This window comes from Callorhinchus milii, unplaced genomic scaffold (genome assembly GCF_018977255.1).
Source record: "Callorhinchus milii isolate IMCB2004 unplaced genomic scaffold, IMCB_Cmil_1.0 Scaffold31, whole genome shotgun sequence".
NCBI lineage: Eukaryota > Metazoa > Chordata > Chondrichthyes > Chimaeriformes > Callorhinchidae > Callorhinchus > Callorhinchus milii.
The window spans coordinates 2927683-2953894 of record NW_024704772.1 but is presented as its reverse complement, the minus strand read 5'-3'; the positions used below and the strand labels follow the sequence as shown (position 1 = coordinate 2953894).

The 26212-nt window shown below is 51.0% G+C and overlaps 1 protein-coding gene across 1 annotated transcript; it reads right to left on the bottom strand.

Moving 5' to 3' along the window:
• Nucleotides 1-3277: 3277 nt before the first annotated feature.
• Nucleotides 3278-24402, bottom strand: LOC103190164 (transcription intermediary factor 1-beta). The gene is made up of 21 exons (XM_042344937.1): nt 24237-24402; nt 22525-22640; nt 21448-21595; nt 20922-21054; nt 17786-17902; nt 17116-17230; nt 16476-16622; nt 15028-15145; nt 14237-14532; nt 13827-13919; nt 12989-13342; nt 11814-11981; nt 10202-10393; nt 9068-9140; nt 8906-8957; nt 8218-8404; nt 7497-7831; nt 6052-6172; nt 5407-5484; nt 4588-4722; nt 3278-3774 (listed from the first exon to the last, which is right to left on the bottom strand). The coding sequence occupies exons 1-21, from the start codon at nt 24400-24402 to the stop codon at nt 3568-3570; spliced, it is 3351 nt and encodes a 1116-aa protein (XP_042200871.1). The 3' UTR covers nt 3278-3567.
• Nucleotides 24403-26212: the final 1810 nt, after the last annotated feature.

Sequence of the window (26212 nt, the reverse complement as noted above, 5' to 3'; positions counted from 1 at the left end):
ACATCCCAAGGCGCTGAATAACAACAGGAGTCCCGCAGCCCCGGCCTCGCGAGCGAGAGACCTGGGTTCGATTCCCCGGGCAGGGGGGGGCGGAACTGCGAGCAGCTTACTCCCCACGCTCGCCTGCTAATAATCCCTCGAGAGAAACGAAACGACGTTAAAATTGCGGTCGCTTCAACCCACAGCCGTTTGGCGGGGACGCCGCCGCGTTTCGCCCGCAAAATACGCGGTCACTTCACTTTGCGGGGCGGCCTGTGAAGCGCTTTTGGAGCCGCCCCGAAGACGCGATAAGGCGCTGTACCAAATGCGCGGATTATTATACGGACGATCATAACAATCCTCGCGCTCGATACAGCGCCACAGCACGTCTCAAAGCGCTTCACAGGGTACACTGTAAAGTGAAGTGACTGGGTATTTTGTGGGAGAAACGCTACGTATAAACCCCGAGACACGATCCCAGCCCGGACGATGCTCAGCGCTACATTTCCCTTCTCGTTGCAGGTCGGACTTGCCGATCTCGCCGCACAGCAGCGACAGCGATGGACCGAGGAATCTCCAGGCGACGAGTGTTCCCGTACGCTGCAGGTCCACAGCCTCCTGAGCTGCTTTCGACGCGACTCCCACAAAATAGTCAGCTTCCTGAAGCTGCTGAGATGCCGCCTGCCTCACGCGGTGTCCTGCTGAACGCCGACGTCCGCCTCCGTCAGCATCTCTCGACACCCCTCTGCCTCCCCCTTCCCTCCTTCAACCGCAAAACGCCCGTCACGGCCTTGGAGCAAACCCCGAAGCAGCAATACCCCGACCCTTACGGTGGTCACCTTTCTCACCACCCCCAGGAGCTTCCCCGCTCCGTAATAATAATCCTTGCGATAACGGAGAGAGCCGGGAAAGCACCGCAGGTCGGGCAGCGTCGACGGAGAGAGGAAAGTGAGTCAAGGTTTCGGGTCCTTCCGTCCGAAGGGTCGTGGACCCGAGACGTTGACTCACTTTCCTTTCCCCGTCGACGCTGCCCGACCTCGAGATTCCCGGGCTCTCTCTCTCTCTCTCTCTCTCCTTCGTTCCGGATTCCAGCGCCTGCAGTATTTTGTGCGTCGACAACAACCCTCGCGTTTGACCCGGCGCCCGATCGCCTCTTCGAGACGTCTCAAAGCCCTTCACAGGAGCCACCGCAGAGTGCGGCGACCGTGGTGGATTTTGCGGGCGAAACGCGGCAGCCGACAGCGTCCCCGCAAACGGCCGCGGATCCAAGAGACCGAAGTTATCATTAGGCGTATTGGGGCCGTGAGAAATGCCTCTGCGTTTCGAATAGGATCAGAAGGGGGGGGGGGAGGCCATTCAGCCCCTTGAGCCTGTTGTGCCACGCGATTAGATCGTGGCTTAGCTGTACCTTCCCACCTTTGCTAAGGACTCAAATCATCTCCTCGAAGCATTTCAAGTCGCCCACGCAGGGCGGCGGTACGAAACTACGCGGCTTTTACTGTGTTGTATTGTGTGGCTTGGGCTGTGAATAAATTTCAGTGAAGCATCGCCACTTTTTTCGGGGTTTTTTTTTTTCTTTCACCCCCCCCCACCCGCGCACGCACGTCAATCCATCGCCTCCTCCCTTTCTGGCCATCGGCGCGCTCGCCTCGCAAGCGAGAGCACCCGGGTCCGATTCCCGGCCGGGGACGAAGCCTCAGAGTAAGTTTCCTTACTCCGCGCACACGCGCACGCGCGCCCGTTCACCCAGCAGATCGCTTTTCTAAGGGGTGGGGGTGGGGGTGGAGGGGCTGATCCCTTCAGAAAAATTATAGCGCTTTCTTACGTCGTCGAGACGTCTCAAAGCGTTTCACAGAATATGCTGCCAAGTGAATTGACTATTTTGTGGGCGAAAGGCAGCGGCCAATTGCGCACAGCGGCGCCCCCACAAATAGCGGTGGATTGGAGTGAGCAAATTAGTTGTTATTTTAAACAAAAAGGTGGTGGGGGGGGGGGGGCGGCGGCGGGGAATAGCAATCCACCGATCGACTTAACGCCCGGGTGCAGACTCCGGTGAATTGCTAAAATCGAGGGGTTACATTTTACGCCCAGTGTTCCCCGCATCGCGCGATACCGATCGGGTTTCACAAGCCAAGGCTCCTCCGCGCATTAATTAAACCAATTGCCTCCCATTAGGGATTGCCAGCAATTGAATCAATCAATCTGTAGCATCACACGCGGTCCGTCCGTCCGCACGTTACATACAAAAAAAAAGGTGAAGGTCCAGGTACCATTGTTCCCACTCCCATCTTCTTTCCTCCCGGCAAAGCCAAGATGGAGCTGCTAAGACGAGGGCAATATCTGGTGTCCGCGTTACTGCTGTATCCTCAAAGGGCCAACACTCACTCAACTCCCTCGATGCTCAGGGTGCGGGTTCTGTGGGCACAGTGAGTCGGGCTCCCAGGCAAACGCCCTCCTGTTCAAGGGAGGGCTCCACGAATGTGGCGCAACTAGAGCGATGAGGTTCAGAGGCTGCCGCTGTGCTTGTGGGGACGTCGCTGGGCCCAATTGGCTGCCAACCTTTCGCCCACAAAGCTCAGTTGCTCCACTTTGCGGTGAAGCGCTCTGGGACGTCTCGGAGACGCGATAAGGCCCTGGATCAAATGCAAGGATTATTATTATTCCAGTTTACTGCCGATTCGCTGGTGTGTACCACACCAACCTGTACCATGGCGTCACCCCAACTTGGAAGCCCTTCAGCTCCACTCGGATGGGAGAGGCAAGGCTGAAGTTCTCACTGCATCTGATGACTGGTAGGTATGTTTTGCACTGCCTCTTCAACCCTGAGTATGAGTCCCGTAGCTCAGTGGTTAGAGTTCGATTCCCGGACAGGATGAAACATTGGGCAAGTTTCCTTAACTTCCCCATACACAACACACACACAAATACATGCCTCTGTTTACCTCGCAGTAAGTAGGTGGTTGTTAGACGATTGGTGGATTGCTTTTCCCGTGGGTAATAATTCCTTTAAAATAAATAATAATAATAATTTGGTCACTCAATTCACGACCGTTTGTGGGACACTGCTGTGCGCAAACTGGCTGCCCCGTTTCGCCCACAAAACATAGTCACTACACTTTGCAGCAATATTCTGTGAAGCGGAGGGAGCTGTATGGAGTTAGCAGCTCACAGACGTAGGGAGGAGTAAAGCAGTGGAGGGAATTGATAAATAGCAACGAGTGGGGAAAGTAGGAGAGCGACACACCAGCATTTGTCAATGACCATGAAATCCTCTCCGAATTTCACCATAGAGACAATGCCTAACACACTAGCAAATCCTTTAATACAGTTTTACACATAGTTTTAAAAAAAAATGGTGGGTAAAAGTCCGATAAAGCCAGGTACCAAAGGGAGTTAGTCCCTCGGCCCCCCAGCCAGCAGCTTATATAAGCACCTCTGCCTCCACGCAGCTGAAAATCCCTTTGTTTTGGCAGCTTTTTGGCCCCAAGTTTGTACTTTCAAGGGCATCGGTTTCAGCGCCGGCTGCTAAGGCTTCTTAAATATTTAATCGCAGCTCCCGAGTCTCACTGAGAGCGCGAAGGTCGCTCCTCAACCCTCCCCTGGGGCCTTGTGCTCCTCGTCTAGACGTCTTTTCTTGGGCTGCGTGGGACTGTCATCGAGGGGAGGTCCAGCGGCCGTCTCGGTCTCCTGCTCGCACGTTGCGATCGACGGGCGGGTTGTGCCACTGAACGCGTCCGACTGTCTCTCCTCGAAGTAGGACTCCAACGCCAGCACCGACTGAGTGACCTGGTCGTCCTGAAAGCAATTCCGACCTGTGATTACTCGACGTAAAATCATCTTCAAAATCATTCTGTCCAGAAAACACAGTCACTCCACTGCCTTGAAAGGGTGGTGGAAGCAGATGCAACAATGGCAAAAAAAAGTCCCATTATTTCCATAATGGGAAATAATTCGCATTCAAAAGGGAATTAGATAGGTACTTGAAACCCCCCCCAAAATTTGCGAGACCATGGGGGAAAGGATGAGGGAGTGGAATTGATTGGGGAGCTCTCAAAGAGCCACATGGGGCCGAATGGCCTCCTTCTGTGCTGCAGGATTCTATGATTCCAACTAGATTTTCTATTCCAGCCTCGGACACCCCGGATTCTTGCAATAACCTCACTGAGGTGCGCACACCCCTGGATGAGTCACCAGATTGGTCAACAACAACAACAACTTGCATTCGTACAGCGTCCCAGAGCGCTTGACAGTGGCTGAGCGCGACACCGAGCTGAGGGTGGGGGAAGGGGGGGGGGGAGGAGAAGGAGGAAGGTGACCCTAGACACGGTCAAAGAGGAAGATCTTCAGGCACGACCTGAAGATGGGGAAAGAAGGGGCTAAGGCGGAAGGTATTGAGAAAGAGTATTCCGGAGTTTCGGGGCGCAGCGGAGCCACTGATGGTGGAACGGGGGGCACGAGGGGACATGCAGGAGGCCGAAGCCAGTCGAGGGCAGGCAGCGGGGTAGAGGGTGGGAAGTAAGCGGGTCGGAGAGGTAGGGAGGTGCCAGGGCATAAGGGTCACCCTTCCTGGTTCACAGACTGGAGACGTCTGGCTGCCCGAGTCCTTACCTGAACCAGTTTACCAAATATCCTGAACATCAATCTCATCTCCAACACAAACTCCTCGGGGGAACGGTAACGCACGGAGCTCGTCCTCTGCAGTTTCTCTCTGATGGACGATACATCCACGTGTGGATGTTGCAGCTGTTAAAAGAAACAAGAGGAGCGAGTGGGAGTCTGCATCCAGGGAGGGAGGGAGGGCGAGCGAGTGAGCAGGCAACTATACACAGTAATAAGAGACCATCCTGCCCCTTTTTTTCTCATTTTATTAGATCAAAGCAGATCTTTCACCCAAAAGGGTGGGGGGGGGTGGAAATCTGAAACTCTCTCCCAAAAGGTGGATAAGATGTTTGTTAGGTCAGGGTATTAAGGGATTTCATGGCAAGGGCGGGGAATTGGAGTTGAGGTACAGATCAGCCATGATCTTTAAAGCAGGAGGTTGGTTGGTGCCAGGCAATACATTAACACGGTTACAAGAGATCGATCACCCTTGAACCAAGAGAATTCCTTCAGCGTGACCTGAAGATGGGGAAGGAAGGGGCAAGGCGGAGGGGGTTAGAGTTCCAGAGTTTCGGAACGTAAAGGCTGAAGGCGCGGCCACCGATGGTGGAACGGAGGGCACAAGGGACAAGCAGGAGGCAGGCCGAAGCCAGCTGGGCAAAGGCAGAGGGTAGTGGGATAGGGCACTACCTGAGCAGGTAGGCAGGTCGGAGAGGTAGGGAGGTGCCAGGGCGTGAAGGGATTTGAAGACGAAATATGAAAGGCAGTGAGTTGAGTGTCTGAGCCAGAGGCACAACCTCAGCTAAGAGCTGTTCTTCGTGCTCTTACCTGCGAGACGTCTACTGGACTGTGCAGGGCCTGGCTCAGCTTGTGACACAGCAGAAGGAGCAGCAATCGCTCGCACCTCTGTAAAGGAACAGGGACAAACGTGAGGCGACGACGACAACGTGCATTTGTAGAGCGCCCTTCATACAGGGAGTGTCCGAGACTACTAATTGGCACAGCTCGGCCCACCCTACTTCAGGACTGCTCCCGCACTTCCCGCCCCACCATTGGCAGTCGGGCATTCAGCACCTCCGCCCCCACGCTCTGGAACTCTGCCCCGCAATCCCTCCATCTCACCCCCTCTTTTGCCTCCTTCCAAGTCCCGTCTAAAGACCTTCCTCTTCGACCGTACCTTTGGCCACCCATCCACCCCTCCTAACCCCAACTCGGGTCCCAGAACCTCCGACTGTCCAGCGCCCTGGGACGCCTTTCTGACATGATGGGCGCTCGCTATACACGTGTAATTGTTGAGTGTGTTGATCTGATACATAGGAAGGCTCATTGATCAGCCTTGCCTATGACTGCCTTACTCCGCGGTCTATTTAGTCGGGTATTTTATTAGATCGGGCACCCCTCCCATCCTGTGCCCCCTACACCCAGAATCTTACCATCGAGTACGTAAATATCAATCAATCAATCAATACAAACCTTCTGATCGGGAGAGGAGAGGCTGTCCACCTCGGTACTGCTACTGCTCCCTGCTGAGTCCGAACACTCCTGTACTTCCGTCTCCTCTGCATCTTTGCACATAGAGCACGTCCATTCAGCGCTGTGGGAGAACAGCGGGTTTGGTCAGCCGGGGTTGTCTGACGCACGCGGAAACCCATCCCTGCGCTGGACGAGTCTCCAAACCAACAAGAGCTCTGTGTGCACGACAGCTACACGCATTATTAGAGGGTCGCGTCGTGGTCTAACTAATCCTGGAGAATATTAATCACAGGTTGGCAAGAGCCAAGGCTGGGGGGTGGGGGGTGAGACAACAAGTTGCGCCCCCTCAGGCAGGGCAGCGTCCCACAGCGCTTGACAGTGGTGGAGCACAACACTGAGCTGGGGGAGGGGATAGGCACGGTCGAATAGGAAGGTCTTCAGGCGCGACCTGAAGATGGGGAAGGAAGGGGGCAAGGCGGAGGGAGGGATAGAGGAAGAGTGTCCCAGAGTTGTGGGAGGCTACGGGGGACATGCAGAAGGCCAGAGCCAGTTGGTAGTGGGTTGGGGGGTAAGCAGGTCAGGAGGTAGGGGAGGTGCCAGGGAGCGAAGGGATCTGAAAACGAGTGTGAGGATCTTGAGAGCGATCCGTTCGGCGATTAGGACCCCAGAGTGTGCGTTGGGGGTAACTGATGGGGACTCTAACCAACTTAAACCATAAAGTCCGTCATTGCCAGCATTCTCTGGCAAGCTTCCAGCTCAGACTACCCTACCAGTTGGCTCATATAGCGTCAGTGGTGACTGGGTTAGAGGCAAATAGGCAGCTAACTTACACCCACAGCAAGGTCTCACAAACAGTCATGAAGTGAACGGCCAGTGTATCTGGAGGATTGTTGGCCCGGGTACGAAGAGGTCAGGATCACTTGGGGCCCGGTAGGTAAATCCTCGGGCCCTCAAGGTATCAACAACTAATGACATTTGTGAAGACACCACAAGGCGCTGGATAGCCAGGGATCCAGACTCGAGCTGGTGGTTGGGATCAGGAGGGGGGCGGAGGGTGGGTGTAGGAGGGTGACCAAAGGCACGGTCGAAGAGGAGGGGCTTGAAGGGGGGGTGTGAGCGAGGCGGAGGGACTGTGGGACAGAGTTCCAAAGGATAGGGGCAGAGAGGCTGAAGGCTCGTCCGCCAATGGTGGGGCGGGCAAGGTGGGTGACCGTAAAGGAGGCCGGAGCCCGCTGAAGGGAGGGAGTGGACAGGTTGGTAGGGGATTAGGAGGTAGGGAGGAGCAAAGCCTCGCCTCCGTGAACTCCTAAACCCCCTACCAACCTGTCCGCTCCCTCCACTCAGTGGCTTCGAAGGCGAGGACTGGGATCTTGCACTGTATCCTCTGAGCATGCGAGGGGGTCAGTGGGGGCCAGTGGGCGAGGACGGCTGTGAGGGGGACGCACCCGGGCAGGCTGGGCATTGCAGGAACATGGCAGTCCGCGTGGAATAGCTTTAGGCAACGATTGCAACAGGCGAGATCTCCGCTCCGCCTGCACACGGCGCAGCAGCCCGCCTCGTCCGGCTCTTCGCTCTTCTCGCTGGCGGTGCACGGCGGGAAGGACTTGACGTCGGGGATGCTCCCTGGGGACTTCTCACTGGGGGAAGGCGTGGGGCTCAGGGCATGGTGGCTCCGCTTGCCGGGCACCTCCGTCCTCTCGTGGAACATGAACTCGATCTCCGTCACGGAAGCGGGCGAGGCAGAGTTGGGTGGCGTCAGTGTGCTCTCCAGAGTTGGCGCCTGGCGCAGGAGGAGGAAAAAAAAAAGGGTGGTACACCAGCGAATCGGCAATAAACCGGAATAATAATAATAATCATCCTTGCATTCGATGCAGTGCCCAAAACCTCTTCGAGACGTCTCAAAGCGCGCGCGTGTGTGTGTGGAGGAGGAAGGAAACTTGCCCAATGTTTCGCCCCGCCCGGGAATCGAACCCAGGTCCTCTCGCTTGCGAGGTGAGGGCTCTAACCCCTGAGCTACATGTAATGGACAGAAGGAACTCCACCTCTGTCCACACCATCAGCGTTCGGCCCAGCCCCTTCTCCAGCACCGGAAACTCAGTAAACATGAGTGTCTGGTGAAAAAAACGATGGAGTTTGTCGGGAAGCAGGAACCTTGGCGGTACTCACCGTGAAGACGGGATTCAAAGGCAAGCCGTCTCCCTCGATGACAATCAGGCTGAATTCATCCTGGCCGTTTCCCGGTAAGAGCTTGAAGGTCGGGAGCTGGGTGTCGCTGGACAGGTCGATCTGCAGCCGCTCCAACCGCACGTAAGGCACCTTCATCGGCTGCTTGGGTTTAACACTGGGGCTGGAGCTGGAATGGCAGAGTGCAAACAGTATCACAAAGCAATCAGAGCCACAGCTAGTCAGCAGACAAGTGTCTCAAGCTCGAAAGCAATTAATGGTCTTGGGCTGGCCTCACAGCTGGTATCTCATCTTCTATACACACCCACACACACAGCACCAATGGTAATAATAATATCCTTGCATTTCCGATATAGTCGTCGAGACGTCTCAAAGCGCTTCACAGAATACGCTGTAAAGTGAATTGACTGTAAATTTTGTGGGTGAAACGCAGCAGCCAACTGCGCACAGCGACGTCCTCACAAATTTACCCTGGAAAAGCGATCTGCCAATCAACTAACAACCGGGTTCCTACTTACTTGCTGGGTAAACAGAGGCGCGTGCGTGTGTGTGTGTGCACGGAGTAAGGAAACTTGCCCAACATTTTGCCCTGCCCGGGAATCGAACCCGAGTGCTCTGACCACTGAGCCACAGGACTGCATAGAAAGAAGCCAGGAGGGGGTGAACTTACCTGTCAGCTTCACACTCGGTAGAAATCTGGGGCAAGGAGACGTGTCCGGGCTCTAGAGAAATGCAAACCCCAGCGGTCAGAGAACACAACTGTTAATGTAACACAGGAGTCAGTTAGAGAACGTTCAATGAACTGAAGCTCACAGACGGTGGCTGTGGTTACCTGCAGTGTCTTGGAGGTCTTTGAGGACATTTCTCGGCTCTCCCTGCTCCGTGCAGCTGAAAGCGTCCGATAGCTGCCAATACATAAAATATATTGAAGCCATCTCTTTTTGACGAACACTGCAATTAACCCTCCTTATGTGAGTCAAGTCCTGTTTGTAGGGGCACTGCTGATGACAGCACAGCCCAGCCCGGCTCACCCGCAGGACTTGGAAGGGCTGACCAGTCACTGGGGGCAGGGAGTCATCCCACTCAGCTCCTGTTAACCCCGCAAGCCAAAGTCCTAATGGGTAGGGTGGTCCTAGCTGGACAAGTAGCAGGAAAGCTTGATAGACAGTGATATCAACGGCAAGCTGTTGTGGGTTTAGCTGGTTAGACTCCAGAGGTTACCCGAACGCACACTCTGGGCTCCCCAAGACAGGTGGGATGCAAGGAAATCCCAGTTTGATTACTTTTAAGCACAGTGATGGGTTTTCCGCATGTGTTAGACAGCTGGCTGAATGTCTGGGGGGGATTTTGTGTGGGAGGGGGGGAGAGAGAGAGAAGGAAGATGTGCGCAGGAGACAGGAAGGCAGAGAGAGGAGAGAGTAATAAAACAAGTGTATAATAATTACAGGAAAGATTGTGCAAGAAGCCTTTCGCTCGAGAGAAAATTGAAACAAATTCCCCACTGTAATTAAAAAGTGAAAATAACCAGATAATAAACTTTAATAAAAATCCTTGTATTTGAGACGTCTCAAAAGTGCTTCACAGGATACACTGTAAAGTGGAGTGACTGTGCATTTTGTGGGCGAAACGCAGTAGCCAATTACACACAGCAGTGTCCTGGAACTCTGGCTCATGAACTCCAACCATTATTGAAAAGAGTGGGGGGGAGGGGGGTGGGGGCCATGACAACATCAACAACAACTTGCCCTTGCTGATGGTGGAGCGGAGGGGTCGAGGGATGAACGGGAGGCCGGAACCAGCCGAGCGGGGGTGGAAGGGAAAGGAATAGACGCAGGTTGGATCCATCCCTGTTGAATGAGGGTGGGGATGGAGGAAGAATTTGGTTAAACTGAAGATAAAATGAAGGGTGGTGATGGAGTGGGAGGAAAATGATCAACTGGGGGATTGGGGGTGGGGTTCTGCTGACCTTGAAGGGCATGTCCCTCCTTGGTTCTGCAAACACGCGAGGGTGGTTGTATTCAGGCTGCCCCTCAATGAAGCCTTCCGAACCCGGTTCAGACCATTGTAACGCTCCATCGGGGGTCAGGACCAGAGAGTAGAGTAAACTCTCGTCCCTCGACACCTGTTCTGGCCCCAGAGAAGGACCCGGGCAGGAATACTGCAAACAGAAGATACATACATAATAATAATTTGGTCGCTTCAATCCATGACTACTTGTGGGACACTGCTCCCAGTTTCTCAGCCATTTCCAGCCATTTCCTTCAACAACAACAATAATAATAATCCTTGCGTTTGATACAGCGCCTTATCACGTCTTCGAGACATCTCAAAGAGCTTCACAGGATATATTGTCAAGTGAATTGACTGTGTATTTTGTGGGCGATACGTGGCAGCCAATTGCACACAGCAGCGTCCCACAAACAGTGGTGGATTGAGGGACCCAATTTTTTTTTTTAACAAAGAGATTATTACCCAAGCGATCCACCAATAGACTAACAACAGGGTTCCCGTTTACTGCTGGGTAAACAGAGGCGTGAGCTGGCATTTAGGTGGGAAAATAGAGAGGAATTCGAAGAGGAAGGTCAATCAAAGGCTGGAGAGCACCGCATGGAGTAAGGAAACTTGCCTAAAGTTTCGCCCCTGCCCGGGAATCGAACCCGGGGCCTCTCGCTTGGCGAGGTGAATGCTCTAACCACTGAGCTTCAGGACTCCACTCTAATGCTATTTCATCTAGGGGGAGGTGGGGGTCCCAGCTTCCGCTTACAGCCTTTGATTAACCTTCCTCTTCAATGCCAGCACAATTGATATCGGGTGACAAGATACTTGTGACAATGCTGCATTCACGTCCCCTTGTCACACACTCACAAACCAGCAGCAATATCCTGTGTATAAATGAACGCTGCACCTTCTTTCTGTATAAATGGGGGTTCAGGACTGCACGCTTAACCGATGCACATTTACAATCACTTACTTTGCCTTTGGGTCTAGATTCACGGACATTCAGGTTAAAATAATTACACACCTATTTACTATTAGGAGCCACTGTGTGCGCTGTTTCCACCACAAATGCAGCTCCTTGATCGTTCAGACATTTTTATACCTTGCACATCGTAGAAAATCGATACAAGCACACAAATACGATCCCGTTCCTAGCACGCATATAATAATAATAATACTTGCATTTGATACAGCGCCTCATCACGCCGTCGAGGTAAGGAATGTTCCATAGGACGAGAAGCTAAACAGAACTGGGAAAGGAAACCGGCAACAAAACGTTCACGTGCCCTAAAGGTAACAGTGGGCAATTTGCTGTGTGCAAATAGCCACCATGTTTGGCTACAGTCACTACACGCAACAACAGACAACAACTACTTGTATAACTGTAGCGTCCCAGAGCACTTCCCTGGAAAGACAGTAATTCCATGGAAAGACGCTTGTAAGAACGATATCAAAGGCAAGGTGTGCAGGAGGGTGTAAAAGCAATGCCTGGGAAAGGGCGGGTGGCGTGGGTTTAATTGCCTCCGATCACAGTAGGGTCCAGGCTCCTGCCTCTCTGTGGCCATGATGCGCAGTGTTACCTGTCTGAGCAGAAGATCACTGGCGTTGGCAGGACCTTCTCTGCGGGGCAGGATGACGCAGGGGTAGGAGGTGGCGTGCTGCACCAACATTTTCAGCTGGTCTACGGGGCTGTTGCCAATGCGGCGGCCTGTCGTCGGAGACTGACGGCAAGTTCCACTCGCTGGAGTCTGGGGAACAGAAACAGAAGGTACAGCATTGAGAGGAAGTGTGCAGGTGTGCGCTGGGGCTGGTGGTGGTGGTGGGGGGTGGGGGGGGGGGGATTAGGGGTAACGCAGCGACTCACACACACTGAGAGTCCTGGATGTCTTGGCCGCCAAGGCTAGGGTTGAGGGCTTGAAGAACGAAGAAACCAGAGTTGGAAGAGTCGATGGCACAGAGGGGAAAAGAGGGCAGGAGAGAATTGCAACAGGTGGTGAGGAGCGAGACTGAAGGGATGTTCTGAACCTCGGCTGTTAACTTCTCTGCCGCTTGGAGGCCTTTCTGGCCTGAGTAGAGCCAGCCTCTCAGATCTTGGACTACAGAGCAGGCCTGATGATCGGAACGGAAGCAATAGGAAAAACAACAGCCCAGGTCTGGAGCAGAGCCAAAGGCAGTCAGTACAAGGCATAAGCACAGTGCACACTTTCCACACAGAGATCGCTTAATCGGGGGTAATAAACCCTTCCCCCCCCAAAAAAAAATCATCATAGTGTGGTCACTCAACGCTGCTGTCCGCAACTGGCTACCGTGTTTCACCCACAAAATGCACAGTCACTACACTTTACAGTATGTCAACCTATCCGCTCAGCGGGCTCGGGCCTGTTCCACGTATCCCGCCCCGGACCGCCCCACCAGGGGAGGCCGGGCCTTCAGCCCTGCTGCCCCGCCCTCCGGAACTCCATCCCACATTTCCTTTGCCTCGCTCCCTCCCTTGCCTCCTTCAAGGCCGGTCTCATACCCCTCTCCTTCGACCATGCCTTCGACCACCCTCCTTTCCCTTCACCCTCCCCGATCCCGACCCCCCCCCAGCTCGGGCCCAAATCCCTGACTGTCTAGCGCTTTGGGACGTCCTCCCGATGTGAAAGGCGCCAAACAAACGTGTTGTATGCTCGGCGCAGGGGCTTTGAGACGTCTCAACGACGCGGTAAGGCGCTATATCAAATGCAAGGATCATTAGCATTATTATCACACTTACGTTCTGAGGGGCCGGGATGCTAGGATGCACTCGTTGCGATGTGTTGGTCAGTAGCTGTCGACTGGAGGCTATGCTGGGCCTAAGGGGAGTTTGCTGCACTGGAGGCGAGGGTCTGTGGGGAGCATTATTACCGGGCCCGTGCTGCAGGGGGGTGCTGCTGTGCATGACCGACACGGGATGGGACTGTCCGCTGCCAGAGGTGCTCGGTCCAATGGCTGTGTGGTGCCGTGCGGTGGGGGAAGGCAGCTTGCTGTTAACTTGAGGTTGTTGGTACAAAGAGGTGGAAGACTGATGCCCGCTCATCTGCATCTGTTGCTTGGCAGTGCCCATGATTTGCCCCTGAGGCTGGTGTACCTACAGCAGAGAGACAAACACAACTGTGACTCTCGAGACAAGTGGAGGAGAAAGTTTTATAGGGTGAGAGTTTTTAAAAACACACAGGATCATAACTTGGTGGTTAGAACACTCGCCTCGCAAGCGAGACCTGGGTTCGATTCCCGGTTCAGGGTGAAACATTGGGCAACTTTCCTTACTCCACACACACGCGCACCTCTGTAAGTAGGAGTAAGCAGGAACCCGGTTGTTAGTCGACTGGCGGATCACTTTTCCGGAGTAATAATCCCTTCAGAATAATAATAATTGGTCATTACTGTGTGGGACACCGCTGTGCGCAATGACAGTCAACTCACTTGACAGCGCATCCTGTGGAGCGCTTTGAGACATCTCGCAGACTCGATCAGGCGATGTATCAAATGCCAGGATTATTATTATTTATTACTGAACAAAAATGGCACTGGACTCCAGCACTGTCAAATTCTTAAAAGAGAAATGAACCCACCTGCACGCCATTCATCTGTGGCATTATCAGCCACTGGTCCATCAACTGTTGTGGCTGCTGCTGCTGCTGCTGTTGATGATGATGTTGCTGCTGTTGTTGAAGTTGGTGTTGATGCTGTTGTTGTTTATGTTGTTGTTGTTGATGCTGATGTTGCTGCTGCAGCTGTTGTTGTTGCTGCTGCAGCTGCTGCTGCTGTTGCTGCTGTTGTTGCTGCTGCTGCTGTTGTTGTTGCTGCTGCTGCTGTTGCTGTTGTTGTTGCAGCATCTGCAATACATTCCCTTGCGGCACCACCTGAACTTGCATCTGCTGCAGGTACCTCCCGTTCGCGTTGGGCGCAGAGGCGGTGGGACGTACCAACTGTACTGCTTGTTGCACCCGCGACTGCCCGCTCACCGGGGGCCAGGGTGGACCCGTGTGTGACTGGCGTATGGACAACTGCTGCTGCTGCTGCTGCGCGGAGGAGGAGGAGGGTGAGGGTGGCGCGGGGGTGCCAGCTGTTGGCCGAGGTTCTGCTGGTAAGTGGGGGGCGCGACGCGGTGCGAGGACTGCAGGGGTACATGTCCTCGCCAGACGTTTCCCTGAGGCACGGCCCCCCTGCCATGAGCCTGTTGGGAGAGTTGTGGCTGAGGGCAGTGCCCGGACATGGACAGGTGTGGGATCGAGCCGTGAGTCGACAGAGTCGGGGGGACCTCAATGAGAACGTTGCCTGCGAGAAAACACAGCACAGGGTGAGATAAGCAGGTTGTTGACATTGTCACAATAATAACAATAATCATCCCATTTGATCCAGCGCCTTATCATGTCTTCGAGACGTCTCAAAGCGCTTCACAGGACGCACTGTAAAGTGAATCGACTCGTGTATGTTGTGGGCGAAATGCCAATCGACCAACAACCGGGTTCCGGCTTACTGCTAGGCATGTGTGTATTGGTGTATATATAGTAAGGAAACTTGCCTAAGGGTTTGCCCTTGGCCGGGAATCGAACCTGGGTCCTCTCACTTGCACGGGTAGAGCTCTAACTACTGAGCTACACGGACTCCACCACATTTACCGAATTCGGAGAGCAATAGGCACAAGGTTAGCAAGAGCCAAGGCTTGGAGACCTCAGCGAGTGCCTTGGATCCACATGCCTCCTGACCCTTGGGCCAGTAGTGTTACCACCCGAGCCACGTGGACAGCTGAACCTGCAGTCTGTTACTCACCAAAGTTGGCTGCATTCTTGGTCCAGAAAGCAGAGTCCCAGAGAAAGGTAATGATATCATTCCTCAGCTCTTCAGTGGTGACTCGAGACTGGATCCCTCGGTGCAACTGGTAAAAGATCTGTCAGAGGAACAGCACAAACACCTCCCGTGAACTCCCGTCTGAAGCAGTTTTCATTCATGTTACAAAATTAATCATTTTAACTATGACTAGGCTGATTATTGGGGGGAAGAGAGAGAGAGGATAAGAGTGGGGGGAAGAGAATAGAAGGCTAGCAGGACATAACCAGATCACAGGTCTCAAGCTGAACCTCACTGAAAACTACAGAGGCAGAATCCTTTAGATTCCAGCCAGACACCAAGCCAGAATCCAAGGAGGGTTTCTCCACCCTTCAGTTACTGTACAATAATAATGTTGGATTACAGAAGTTGTAGTTTAATAATAATGAAATGTTAAACAAATGTAGAATGGAGAAAGTACTGACAGTCATGGGATAGAACACATCTGGTTTTCTCTGTTTCTGAAAGAATAACAAGACAGCTTTGGAAAAGGGCAGAGGGTCACCTCTTATCAGTAAATGACAACAAGCCACAGAGGTAACGGTCCAAGGTACCGGTCGACACAGGATCTGACAGGCCCTGCCAAGCCACAGAAGGCAACCCTCAAGAATAGCAACTAATGAGCAAGTTGTTTAAACTAGAGGACCTTGGTACCATCCCGGGATACTGATAAGAAATAACCAGTCACTTAAAAGGAATATACTAATGATCCCCCATGACAAAATAACAAGCACCAGATACAGCCCTAAACTGATCAATCCCCTATCTTAGACAGGATAAAGGGAAGACCTCACGGAGACTCAGTCAGGCTGGCACCAAGCCAGATGGTTGATTAACCTGAGTACGTGACTGTATCAGAAGTGGATAGAGGGGCCTTAGGAAGGACACTTAGAGAAAGGGTTTAACTATGGCACTCTAGAAGAACAGGAAGGCGCCAGAGAGAGAGAGAGACAGGTGTGGAGAGGTCCTTTTAAGAATCACAAGGCAGGTGTTCCATGACGTTGTGTGACTGTCTTCAAAGACTGATAGTATAACTTGTTAGACATTTGTAGTAACTTGATAATGCGTGGTGTGTTCGCTCTGTTCATAATAAACCTTGCTGCACCATACTTGGATTGTCGAGTCATATTTTGAACTACGGGATCGGAAATCCCAACAGTAATAATAATCCCTGCACTTGATACAGCGCCTTATCACGTCTTCGAGGTGTCTCACAGGATACACTGTCAAGTGTATTGGCTGTATGTTTTGAGGATAAAACGCGGCAGCCAATTGCGCACAGCAGCGTCCCCACAAACAGGTGGCAAAGTGCATAGCCTCGGGCAGGATATGGCCTCTGCAGCTAGCAGACCTGTGAACGAAGAGCCTGTTATGATGCTGTGTGCGCGTACCAGTTTCTTGCAGAGCAGCAAGGCTGTAGTGTTGTCACTGTTGATTGCCCAGGAGGCAAACCTCAAGGCGTGGTCCATTTGCCGGTGCAGTTTTGACATTGACAGGTGCTGCTGCTCCAGCTTCATCTGCTGCTCCTCAGCCAGTTTCTACACGTTCAGAGCGACACGGAAAAGCAGCTCATAATCCTTGCCTTTATCCTTCCTGCCCCCACCCTCTGGAACACCATCTCACAGTCCCTCTGCCTCTCTCCCTCCCTTGGCTCCTTGAAAACCCTCCTCTTCGACCGTGCCTTCGGTCACCCTCCTACCCCCTCCTGATCCCAACCACCAGCTCGACTGATCCCTGACTGTCCAAACGCACACAAATGTAATTTGTTGTTAGCGTCCCCTGCTAATCCCAGTTTAGCACTTCCAACACTATTCCGCGGTAACACCGGTCGGTCTCTGTCGAGTGCCTCCACCCCCCCACCATCCCCACTCCCCCCACCGGGCTCCGCCACTGTCAAGCACCCTGAGACGCTAACCCACTTGAGGGGCGCTGTGTGAATGCAAGTTGTTGTTGTTGTAGTGGTGCAGTGATCGAGTGGGCTAGTAGGCAAGCAGTTGGGCATAGAGGGAGCCGACATCTCGTTGGGTTTACCTCGACTCTTTGGATGAGTGTCTTGCCTCGCTTATTTAACTCCTTCATTATCTGCAGGATGGCCATCTTGATTTCCACCTGAACTTTCTTCTGCATCTCCTGAACGTCTCTTAACCTGCACACACACACACAAAAAAATTAATCTTGTGGCTTGTCAGTAGAAATATCCAGCAAAACTTCTTCCCCCTCTCACCCCCCAAAAAAGTTTATTTGCTTGCACTGTCAATAATAATAATAATTGCGCTTGATATAGCGTCTTATCACGTTGTTGAGACGTCTCAAAGCGCTTCATGGAATATATTGTAAAGCGAATCGTCAGTGTGTTTTGTGGGTGAAACCCGGCAGCCAATTCGTGGATTCAGTGAGTAAATTATTATTATTTGTATTTATTTATTATTTTTATTTTATTAGCCCCTGGAAAAGCAATTCGCCAATCGATTAACGACTGGGTTACTGCTTACTGCTGGTAAACAGAGGCTTGTGTAGTAAGGAAACTTGCCCAATGTTTCGTTCTGCCTGGGAATCGAACCCTCGCAAGACGAGGGGTCTAACCACTGAGCTACAGGACTCCAATGAATGTCAACATTTACGCCTCACAGACTCAATGGACACTTTGGCCCTCAGGCGGTCCCAAATCACCCTCGTGTGAGGCTCTGTGCCCACGGCATACCTGGTGCGCACTTGCTTGGTTGTTGCTTGCAGCTGAGATTTCTTCTCAGTCAGCCTCGTCACCAGGTTCTCCAGAGTCATCTTGTGATTCTGAATGGCTTCCTCCAGGAACTGGTACCTGCCACAGGACGAGGATTAGTTAGGCTGAGCGTGCCTGCCAACAGGGTTTACTACCGTGCATTCACAACTTGCACTTATATAGCGCCCTCCACGCAGGGCAGTGTCTCAGAGCACTTCACAGTGGTGGAGCCCGAGGAGGCGGCTGTAAGCACGGTGGAAGAGGAAGGTTTTCAGGTGGGACTTGAAAAAGGGAAGAGAGGGGGCAAGACGGAGGGATTGAGGGAAGAGTATAGTTCGGGACAATACAGTGTATTGTGGGACACGACATGGCAAGCGACTCCCAGGATGGTGGAAGGCGATCTAGATGGACTATTTCGCCTTGCAACTTCTTATGTTCTTGTCCAACTCCCTCCAAGCCTCCCTCGCTCCACAAATTGGCAAACGTCCCACTGTTGAGGTCATCCAAGCCCTTCGGAGACTGGATCAAGATCAACTGCTGGATCTCACTGATGATTCAGCTATGAAGCTCGCCAGGCAGCACAAAAGGAGACAGCCATAGCTCTGACAGGGTGGGAGAATAAAGGAATCTCCCTTCCTTGCACTGACATATCGTTCGTTCCCAGTTCAAGACTGAGTAAGACATAACACCCCAGATAGCACCTCCCACACACACACACACACACACACCCACCGAGAAGCACCGCAAGACTGCCTAGTTGTAGCTGTAGATTAGACATCCTTCTCAAGGTTTTTCTGGCAAAACATATTGGCAGCGTTCAGAGCAATTGGAAGGGTTGGATATTTCACACAGCGAGTTGTTCGGATCTGCAATGCGTTGCCTGAAAGGGTGATGAAGCTGATTCAATAACAACTTTCAAGAGACAAATAGATAGAAATCTGGGAAGGACAAATTTGCAGGGCTATGGGGAGAGAGGGGGACTAATTTGGACAGCTCTTTCAAAGAACTGGCACAGGCACAGTGGGCCGAATGGCCTCCTTCTGTGCTGTATGATATGGTAAAAGTACACAGCCGGGTGTGATAAAGCAACAAGATGGCCAGACAACAGTTGAGGAAGTGAATATTTAAAGTGTGAAAGACCTGCTGGAAACCATCCCAGAAAAAATAGAGGACGAAAACATGTAGCAGAAACGTTCACAGCTCAACAGCCAGGAGGGGTACTGGAGACCTGATGTTAATTAGCAAGTTGCCAACAGGATTTACGTCCCCTGAATTCTGATCTCTGGATAAAACTCAGAATAAAGATCCTGTGAATTAAACGCCACTAACTTCACAATTATAGAAAAACCTGTGTGTAGAAAAAATTATACTGCACTCTATTGCACAGGAAGCAACTAAACATCGATTTGACTTTGGTGATAGCAATATTTCAAGCTAACATGGTTTCTAAAAACTACATCAACCGGAACAGATCGAATGAAAGCGGAATAGATTTGGAAGTAGGTGCCAGCCAGGGTACCTGTTAAGATAAGTTGACTGTTTAGAAGATACTTGACAAAATGTGCTTAACAAAAAAGCTGAGACTGAGAAGGAAGCTCTTGAAATAAAAGTTTCATCTTAATTGGCTAAATTGGAAAGAAACACATTAATGGCAGGAGCTTTATTTGGGTGCAAGCGGCTGAACAGTCCTCAGGTACACGAGATCAGGGACTGATGTAAATAAGAAGCTTGTGCATTATAGTGCGATATATGGATACTGGTCGAACTCTTAGTTAGTTACCGGTCACCCTCGCCCCTTCCAGGCCCGTCTCAAGATCTTCCTCTTCGACTGCGCCTTCGGTCACACCTCCTACCCCTATCCTCCCTGCCCTCCAGATCCCAACCACCAGCTCGGGTGTAAATCCTGGACTGTCCAGCGCCTTAGGATGTCCTCCCGATGTGAAAGGTGCTGTGTGAATATCATCGGTTGTTACTGTAACTGTGACTTGGGAGATGCCATCAACCAGTCATTCTGTGGATTTCAGGGCAAAGGCTGGGCAGGGAGCAAGCTTCAGAACCAAGAATACTCTCATACCCTGAAGAGTTAAAGAGTTAAAATAAAATGAAGCCAACGCGATTTCCTTATGTTTAATACCACACGTCAGCAGTCCTAATTACATTGTCTTTTCCATAATTCTATTTGTGGTCAATACAGATCACCAAACAGGGCTGCAAGTTAGGGAGGAGGTTAAGGAATCCAGAGAGAGAGGCCGAGAGACCTAGCGACACAGCGAGAGACAGCGACAGACAGACAGAGAGAGAGGAGGGGCAAGAGAGCAAAATGCAACAGACTGGTATTTGTTCTATCCAATATTTGGCCAATACACCACAACCTTGGGGACAGTGTTTAACCCGGGTCCCTCGACTCTGCTTACCCACAGTGTCAGCTGAGAGTGGAACTTACTGCCAAGCATATGGCGCAACTAGTCAGTATTCAACTTGCCCCCTGATGACACTATCACCGCATCAAAAGCAACAGCAGGAGAAATCAGCAGGGGTAGCGAGAAGAGGATCAACGAAGCGCTGTGTACCTGAAATAAAAACAGAAGTCGCTGGGAACACTCAGCAGGTCAGGCACCATCTATGGAGAGAGGAAAGTGAGTTAACTCACTCTCCTCTCTCTCTCTCTCTCTCTCTCTCCATAGATACTGCCTGACCTGCTGAGTGTTCCCTTCTGCTTTTATCTCGGATTTCCAGCATCTATAATAATAATAATTATATAATCCTTGGAGACGTCTCAAAGCGCTTCACAGAATATACTGTAAAGTGAACAGACTGTATATTTTGTGGGCGAAACGCGGCAGCCAATGGAGGACAGCAGCGTCCCCACAAATAGTCAATCCACAACTTGTGGACCACAAACAAGTGACTCAATATGAACCCTTGAAAAACGATCTGCCAATCGACTAACAACCGGGTTCCTGCTTACTGCTGGGTAAACAGGGGCGTGTGTGTGGAATAAGGAAACTTGCCCATAGTTTCGTCCTGCCAGGAGTCAGACCCAGGTCTCTCGCTTGCGAGGCGAGCGCTAACCACTGAGCTACGGGACTCCACAAAGTTTTGTTTAGAGTTTACGTACCTGTGGTCTTTGTGAGTCAGCAACTGGCAATCCCGGCACGTCAGCGTATCACACGTTTCGCAGAAGAGCTTCAGGGGTTCCTGTTTGTGAATGGAGCAGAACACAGGACGTTCGCACGCAGTCTTCCCATCTCCTGGAAGGGTGAGAGCAAAAAAAAACATGCACGCACACCATCAGGGCACCAGAAAACATAATCTATAGGTTTATCTGAAGATAATCTGTCGAGATTCTCTTCTCCTGGGTGAGATGCAATCCTAGCACATGTGATTATTATGTTATTATTAATATTATTGTTATTATTAATAAAAATGCAAGGATTATTATGCGTTGTTCCCTCAATTCTCCACTTGAGAACACCAAGAGGGACTAGCAATTAAACAAGTGAGAAATTAAAAGGAGAATTATTTCCCCAACCCTCCCCTTACTCCTAATCGCAACTCGGGTGCAAATCCCTGACTGTCCAGTGCCTTGGGACGTCCTCCCGACGTGAAAGGACCTGTGTAAATGTCATTTGTTGTTGTTGTACCCAGGAGTCCTGGGTTCTTTGCGCTCATGGTGTGGTCCTTGGTAAACTTGACTCTCTGGTGAGCTTCCACACAGGCATCGCACAGCCACTCCACACACTCCACGCAGAAACTCGAGGCCATTGCATTGTCTTCACAGCTCGTGCACACCTGGGGAAACAGCACAAAGATGGCAGAGCACCCGATGAAGTTAACTCGCAAGTCATTTGCTGCAGACACCGATTGCGGAGGCTTCGTTATTCAACCTTATTCAATTCTTTAAAATGTCTCTGATAAGCTCTGGGAACTCTGCCAAGACTTTCTACGCTCTCACACGGAACTCACTGGGATCAACGCCAACTTGTGTCATAAACGCACAGACATTTTAAAGATATGATATGTTTCGAGATTCGCAGTCTCACTTTTAAGCTACTGATAACCACTGCCGAACAAGTCAAGAGCAGGGCGAAACCAAGCTAGGTGATAATCAAATTGGTTCTATAATGATAATAATAATCCTTGCATTTGATATATCAAGGCAAAGAGCCATGATACAAGTCAGGTAATACAGTTATACCCTTGGCTATACCACAGCGTCGCTCTGAATCCCATCCTGAAGTTAATCGAAGAAACCCAAGCTTAAGCCAATTTTAATAGCAATTTGAATAAGCAGAATCCTTTCATTCGATGCAGTGCAGTATATTCTGTGAATATATATCAAATGCAAGGATTATTATTATTTCTTGCCAGGAGGACGTCTCAGTATTTAATAACAATAATAATCCTCACATTTAATATAGTGCCTTATCGCGTCTTCGAGATGTCTCAAAGCGCTTCACAGAACAGTTTTAAGTGAACTAACTGTGTATTTTGTGGGTGAAACGCGGCAGCCAATTGCACACGACAGCGTCCCACAAACAGTCGTAGGTTGAGTGAACAATTTATTATTTCTTTTCATGCGAAAGACAGCCGTAAAAATTGCAACAACAACTTGCGTTCGGATAGCACCCTTTGCACGGGAAGAGTCTCGGAGCGCTTCAAACCAGGGAAGTCACATCACGTAAGTCGAGGAGAGGAGATGAAATAAAAGTGCACACTACCTGGCTCGCCTTGTTATTCGAGGCACTGTCCAGCTCCACCCCATCTCTCATGAAGTAATTTTCAATGATGTCCGAGGTGTAGCACTGCTGCCGGCACACAGGACAGTAGATGACCCCTGGAAAAGAGACACTAGAGTGAGCATTGCACAGAGCGACACCAATATTAAGACATTTCCTATTCAGCATCAACGAGTACAACACGTAATGAAAGAATCTATTCAACCACGGGCACATCTGCAATTCCAACGCTTTGCTCATTTAACATGCTTCACTACTGGCCTAGAAAATCCTTCCTGCTCGGAGGAACGAGTGGGGTGGGGGGGGGGGGGAGAGGGAGGAAACCTGCCTGGCCTCCAGCCCCCAGCGAATGGGCAATTCTCCCGGAGAACATGCAAAAACCCATCACCGTTGCTTGAGAGTGTCCAAACCAAACTGAGAGTTCCATTCATCCCACCTACACATGGAAATTCCGGAGATGTTTATTGAATGCGCTCTCTCTCTCGCTCTCTTTCTCTCTCCCTTGAGGGACGCACCCTGCTAACCTAATTACAGAAAGTATTGGGCTCAGGTTGGCAAGGGCCAAGGCTTGGGGACCCCAGCGCTGGGGAAACTGCTGGAGTCTAACCAGCTGAAAACAGATCACTTGCCATTAACACCGCTGTCTGGCAAGCTTTCCCGCTGCTTGTCCAGCTAGGACCACCTACCCATTAGGGCTTTGGCTCGCAGGGTTAACGGGAGGATTCTCTGCCCCCGGCGACTGTAAAGAAGTGCTCACAAATTACTGCAATAATTGATCACCAAAGGATTGCAAATAACCCATATTCAAAGGATCGCCAACAAAGCATCATCAAAGCATTGGAATAAACAAATACTTTGGCCCAACGTGACAATCTCTCACCTCCATCTATCTCACTCCTAATCCCCTATCAACCACCCCCCGTTCCCTCACGCTGAGTGGAGGGAGCAGGCAGGTTGTTAGGAAAATAGGAGGTCACGGAGGTATCGCTTCAGGGTTGTATATCAAGCCCCTTTGCATGTGGAAAACCAAGCCCTGACCACAATGACACGCTGGATGATCAAATCGGGGTGTGAATAATCAAATTTCAAGGCTGCCAATGCCATTGACTTTGCCGCAGAGCATAACATGTACCTCAACTGGGGGAGCATTATTTGCAAATTAGATGCAGCGTGCTTCTCCATTATTCGGATATCACGGTTCCAATGGGATCAGCCGCGACGATATTCCCAAAGGGGAGAAGAACGGAGGACCCTCCTTTGAGCAACCAAAGAGGCCTGCAACATTCCCTCTGGGAACTCTCCCTTTTGTTTCTACCTATGCGGATCCTCGACTTATGTTTGATTAAGTAAGCTCCAGCACAGAGCAAGGACGATTGGTAGCTTGGTATGCAAACAGCCACGGAAAGACATCGCACACAAAGGAAGGCCAGGCTGCAAAAAGTCAAAGCTACACTCGCAGGCTATTGTCATTGCAAGATATTATTACGCACCTCTGTCGAGAAGTCTTAATGTAACGTGACTGACGGCTGCAATGCAACGGGAGGGGGAGTGAGTGAGATGGATGCTGGCTTAATAAGTCGGCTTTATGCAAGCTCGTACTTGAAAGAAGATACCCCTAGTGTGTTGTGTAGCACAGGCAGTGGTTGGCCTGTCTACGGCCTTCTCTGGGAGGGATATGTAAGGAGAGGCATTACATCCCTGAGTGGCAGGAGGCTGTCTGATTTGCATATCCAAATTGGACGAGAACCGTTTGCATAATTCATTGGAGCAACTGACGTTTTGGTGAGTGACAGGTCCGACACTAGCGGTTGGGTGTCGGAAGGAGTTCAGTTGGTTCAAACACGACGGCTCGTCTGTCATCACCGCTCGTGGCTGCCCGGGTTCACACCGAGCCGTGACACTCTTGCGGAGCTTGGCGGCAAATAATAGTAATGATCTTCGCATTCGATACAGCACCTTATCACGTCTGAAAGCGATTCACAGAATACCCCATAAAGTAAATCGACGGTACATTTTTTGTGGGCGAAACGCAGCAGCCAACTACGCACAGCAGCGTCCAACGAACAAGCGTGGATTGAGTGGCCAAATTATTTTTAAAAAAATATTTTGAAGGCATTATTACCCCCGGAAAAGCAATCGACTAACAACCGGGTTCCAACTTACTGCTAGGTAAACAGGTGTGTGTGTGTGTGCGGTGTGAGGAAACCTGCTCAACGTGTAGCCCTGCCGGGAATCGAACCCCGGGTCCTCTCGCTTGCGAGGCGAGCGCTCGAACCACGAAGCTACAGGACTCCATAAAAGAGAACGGGAGCTGTAAGCTGTAAGACACCGAGTGTTGGGACACAGCTCAAGGCCTCTGCTAGTCGAGAACTGAGTTAGATCAGACAGAGCCAGTTTGTGAGTAGGGTCTATGGTCTCGGCGACAACTATTCGAGGCGTGTGCATTACAGGGATCACGGGCTGAGTAAACCGATTTTAAACTCCTTTAAAACCGCTTCAGTTACCAACTGCCCAAGTTCAAAGCTCTGCAACCCACAGGACCTGATGTAACAAGTAATACAAAAGTCTTCCGATTAGTCAAACCAGAAGGGAATAATTTATAATAATACTTGCGTTTGATATAGCGCCTTTCGCTTGACACTATTAAGTGGAGTGACTGTGTGTTTGGTAGCAGCTTGTACTTGAAAGAAGATACCGCAGTGTCCCACAAACAGTCGTGGATTGAGTAACCAAATTACTATTACATTGGACACTGGGCCTGAGAGCCCGAGACTGTCTCAGTTAGTCATCTATTCACCGTGGAACAGCCATCTGACATGAAAGGCGCTGTACGAATGTAATTTTGTTGTTGTGATTATTCAGACGAGCTCAATTTTGACATGCAGGTTTGAAAATGAGCAGATCTCTCTTCATCCGATGAGAAAAAAAAATCTTATTACTGTAAGACAGTCAGGAAAGGATGTGTCAAGGGCCACGCCATATCTGCACCACATCTGTGGCCGAACTTTCCAATTCCACCCCCTTAACCCCTGGTAGTCCCTCCGTCGAGCCCTCTCTCTAGCTGCCTTCAAGTCTTCCTACTTTGACCACCCTTACGGTCACGTTCCCCTCCCCTTCTCCCCTCCCGCTTGCTCAGTGTCCACCCCCACCACTGAGCTCTGAGACGTTATTCTACACGAAGGGAGCAATAATAAGAATAATAATCTTTGCGTTTGATATAGCGCCTTCTCACATCTTCGAGACGTCTCAAAGTGCTTAACAGAATATCCTGTAAAGTGGATTGCCTGTATATTTTGTGGGCGAAATGCGGCAGCCCATCGTGCCCAGCGGTGTCCCACAAAATTTATTTATAATTTGCTTTTTTGCAGGGATTATTACCCCTAGAAAGCAATCTGCCAGTCGACAAATAACTGAGCTCCTACTAACTGCGAGGTAAACAGGTGTGTAGAGTAAGGAAACTTCCCTAAGGTTTCACTCCACCTGGGAATCAAACCCACCCAGGTCCTCCAGCTTGCGAGGTAAGTGCGGTAACTATTATGCGCTCTGATACGCCATCCAGTGTGACGGGCACTATATTATTATTATTATTATTATCCTTGCATCTGATATGACGCTTTCCACGTCTCCTAGACGTCTCAAAGCGCTTCACAGAATATACTGTGAAGTTAAT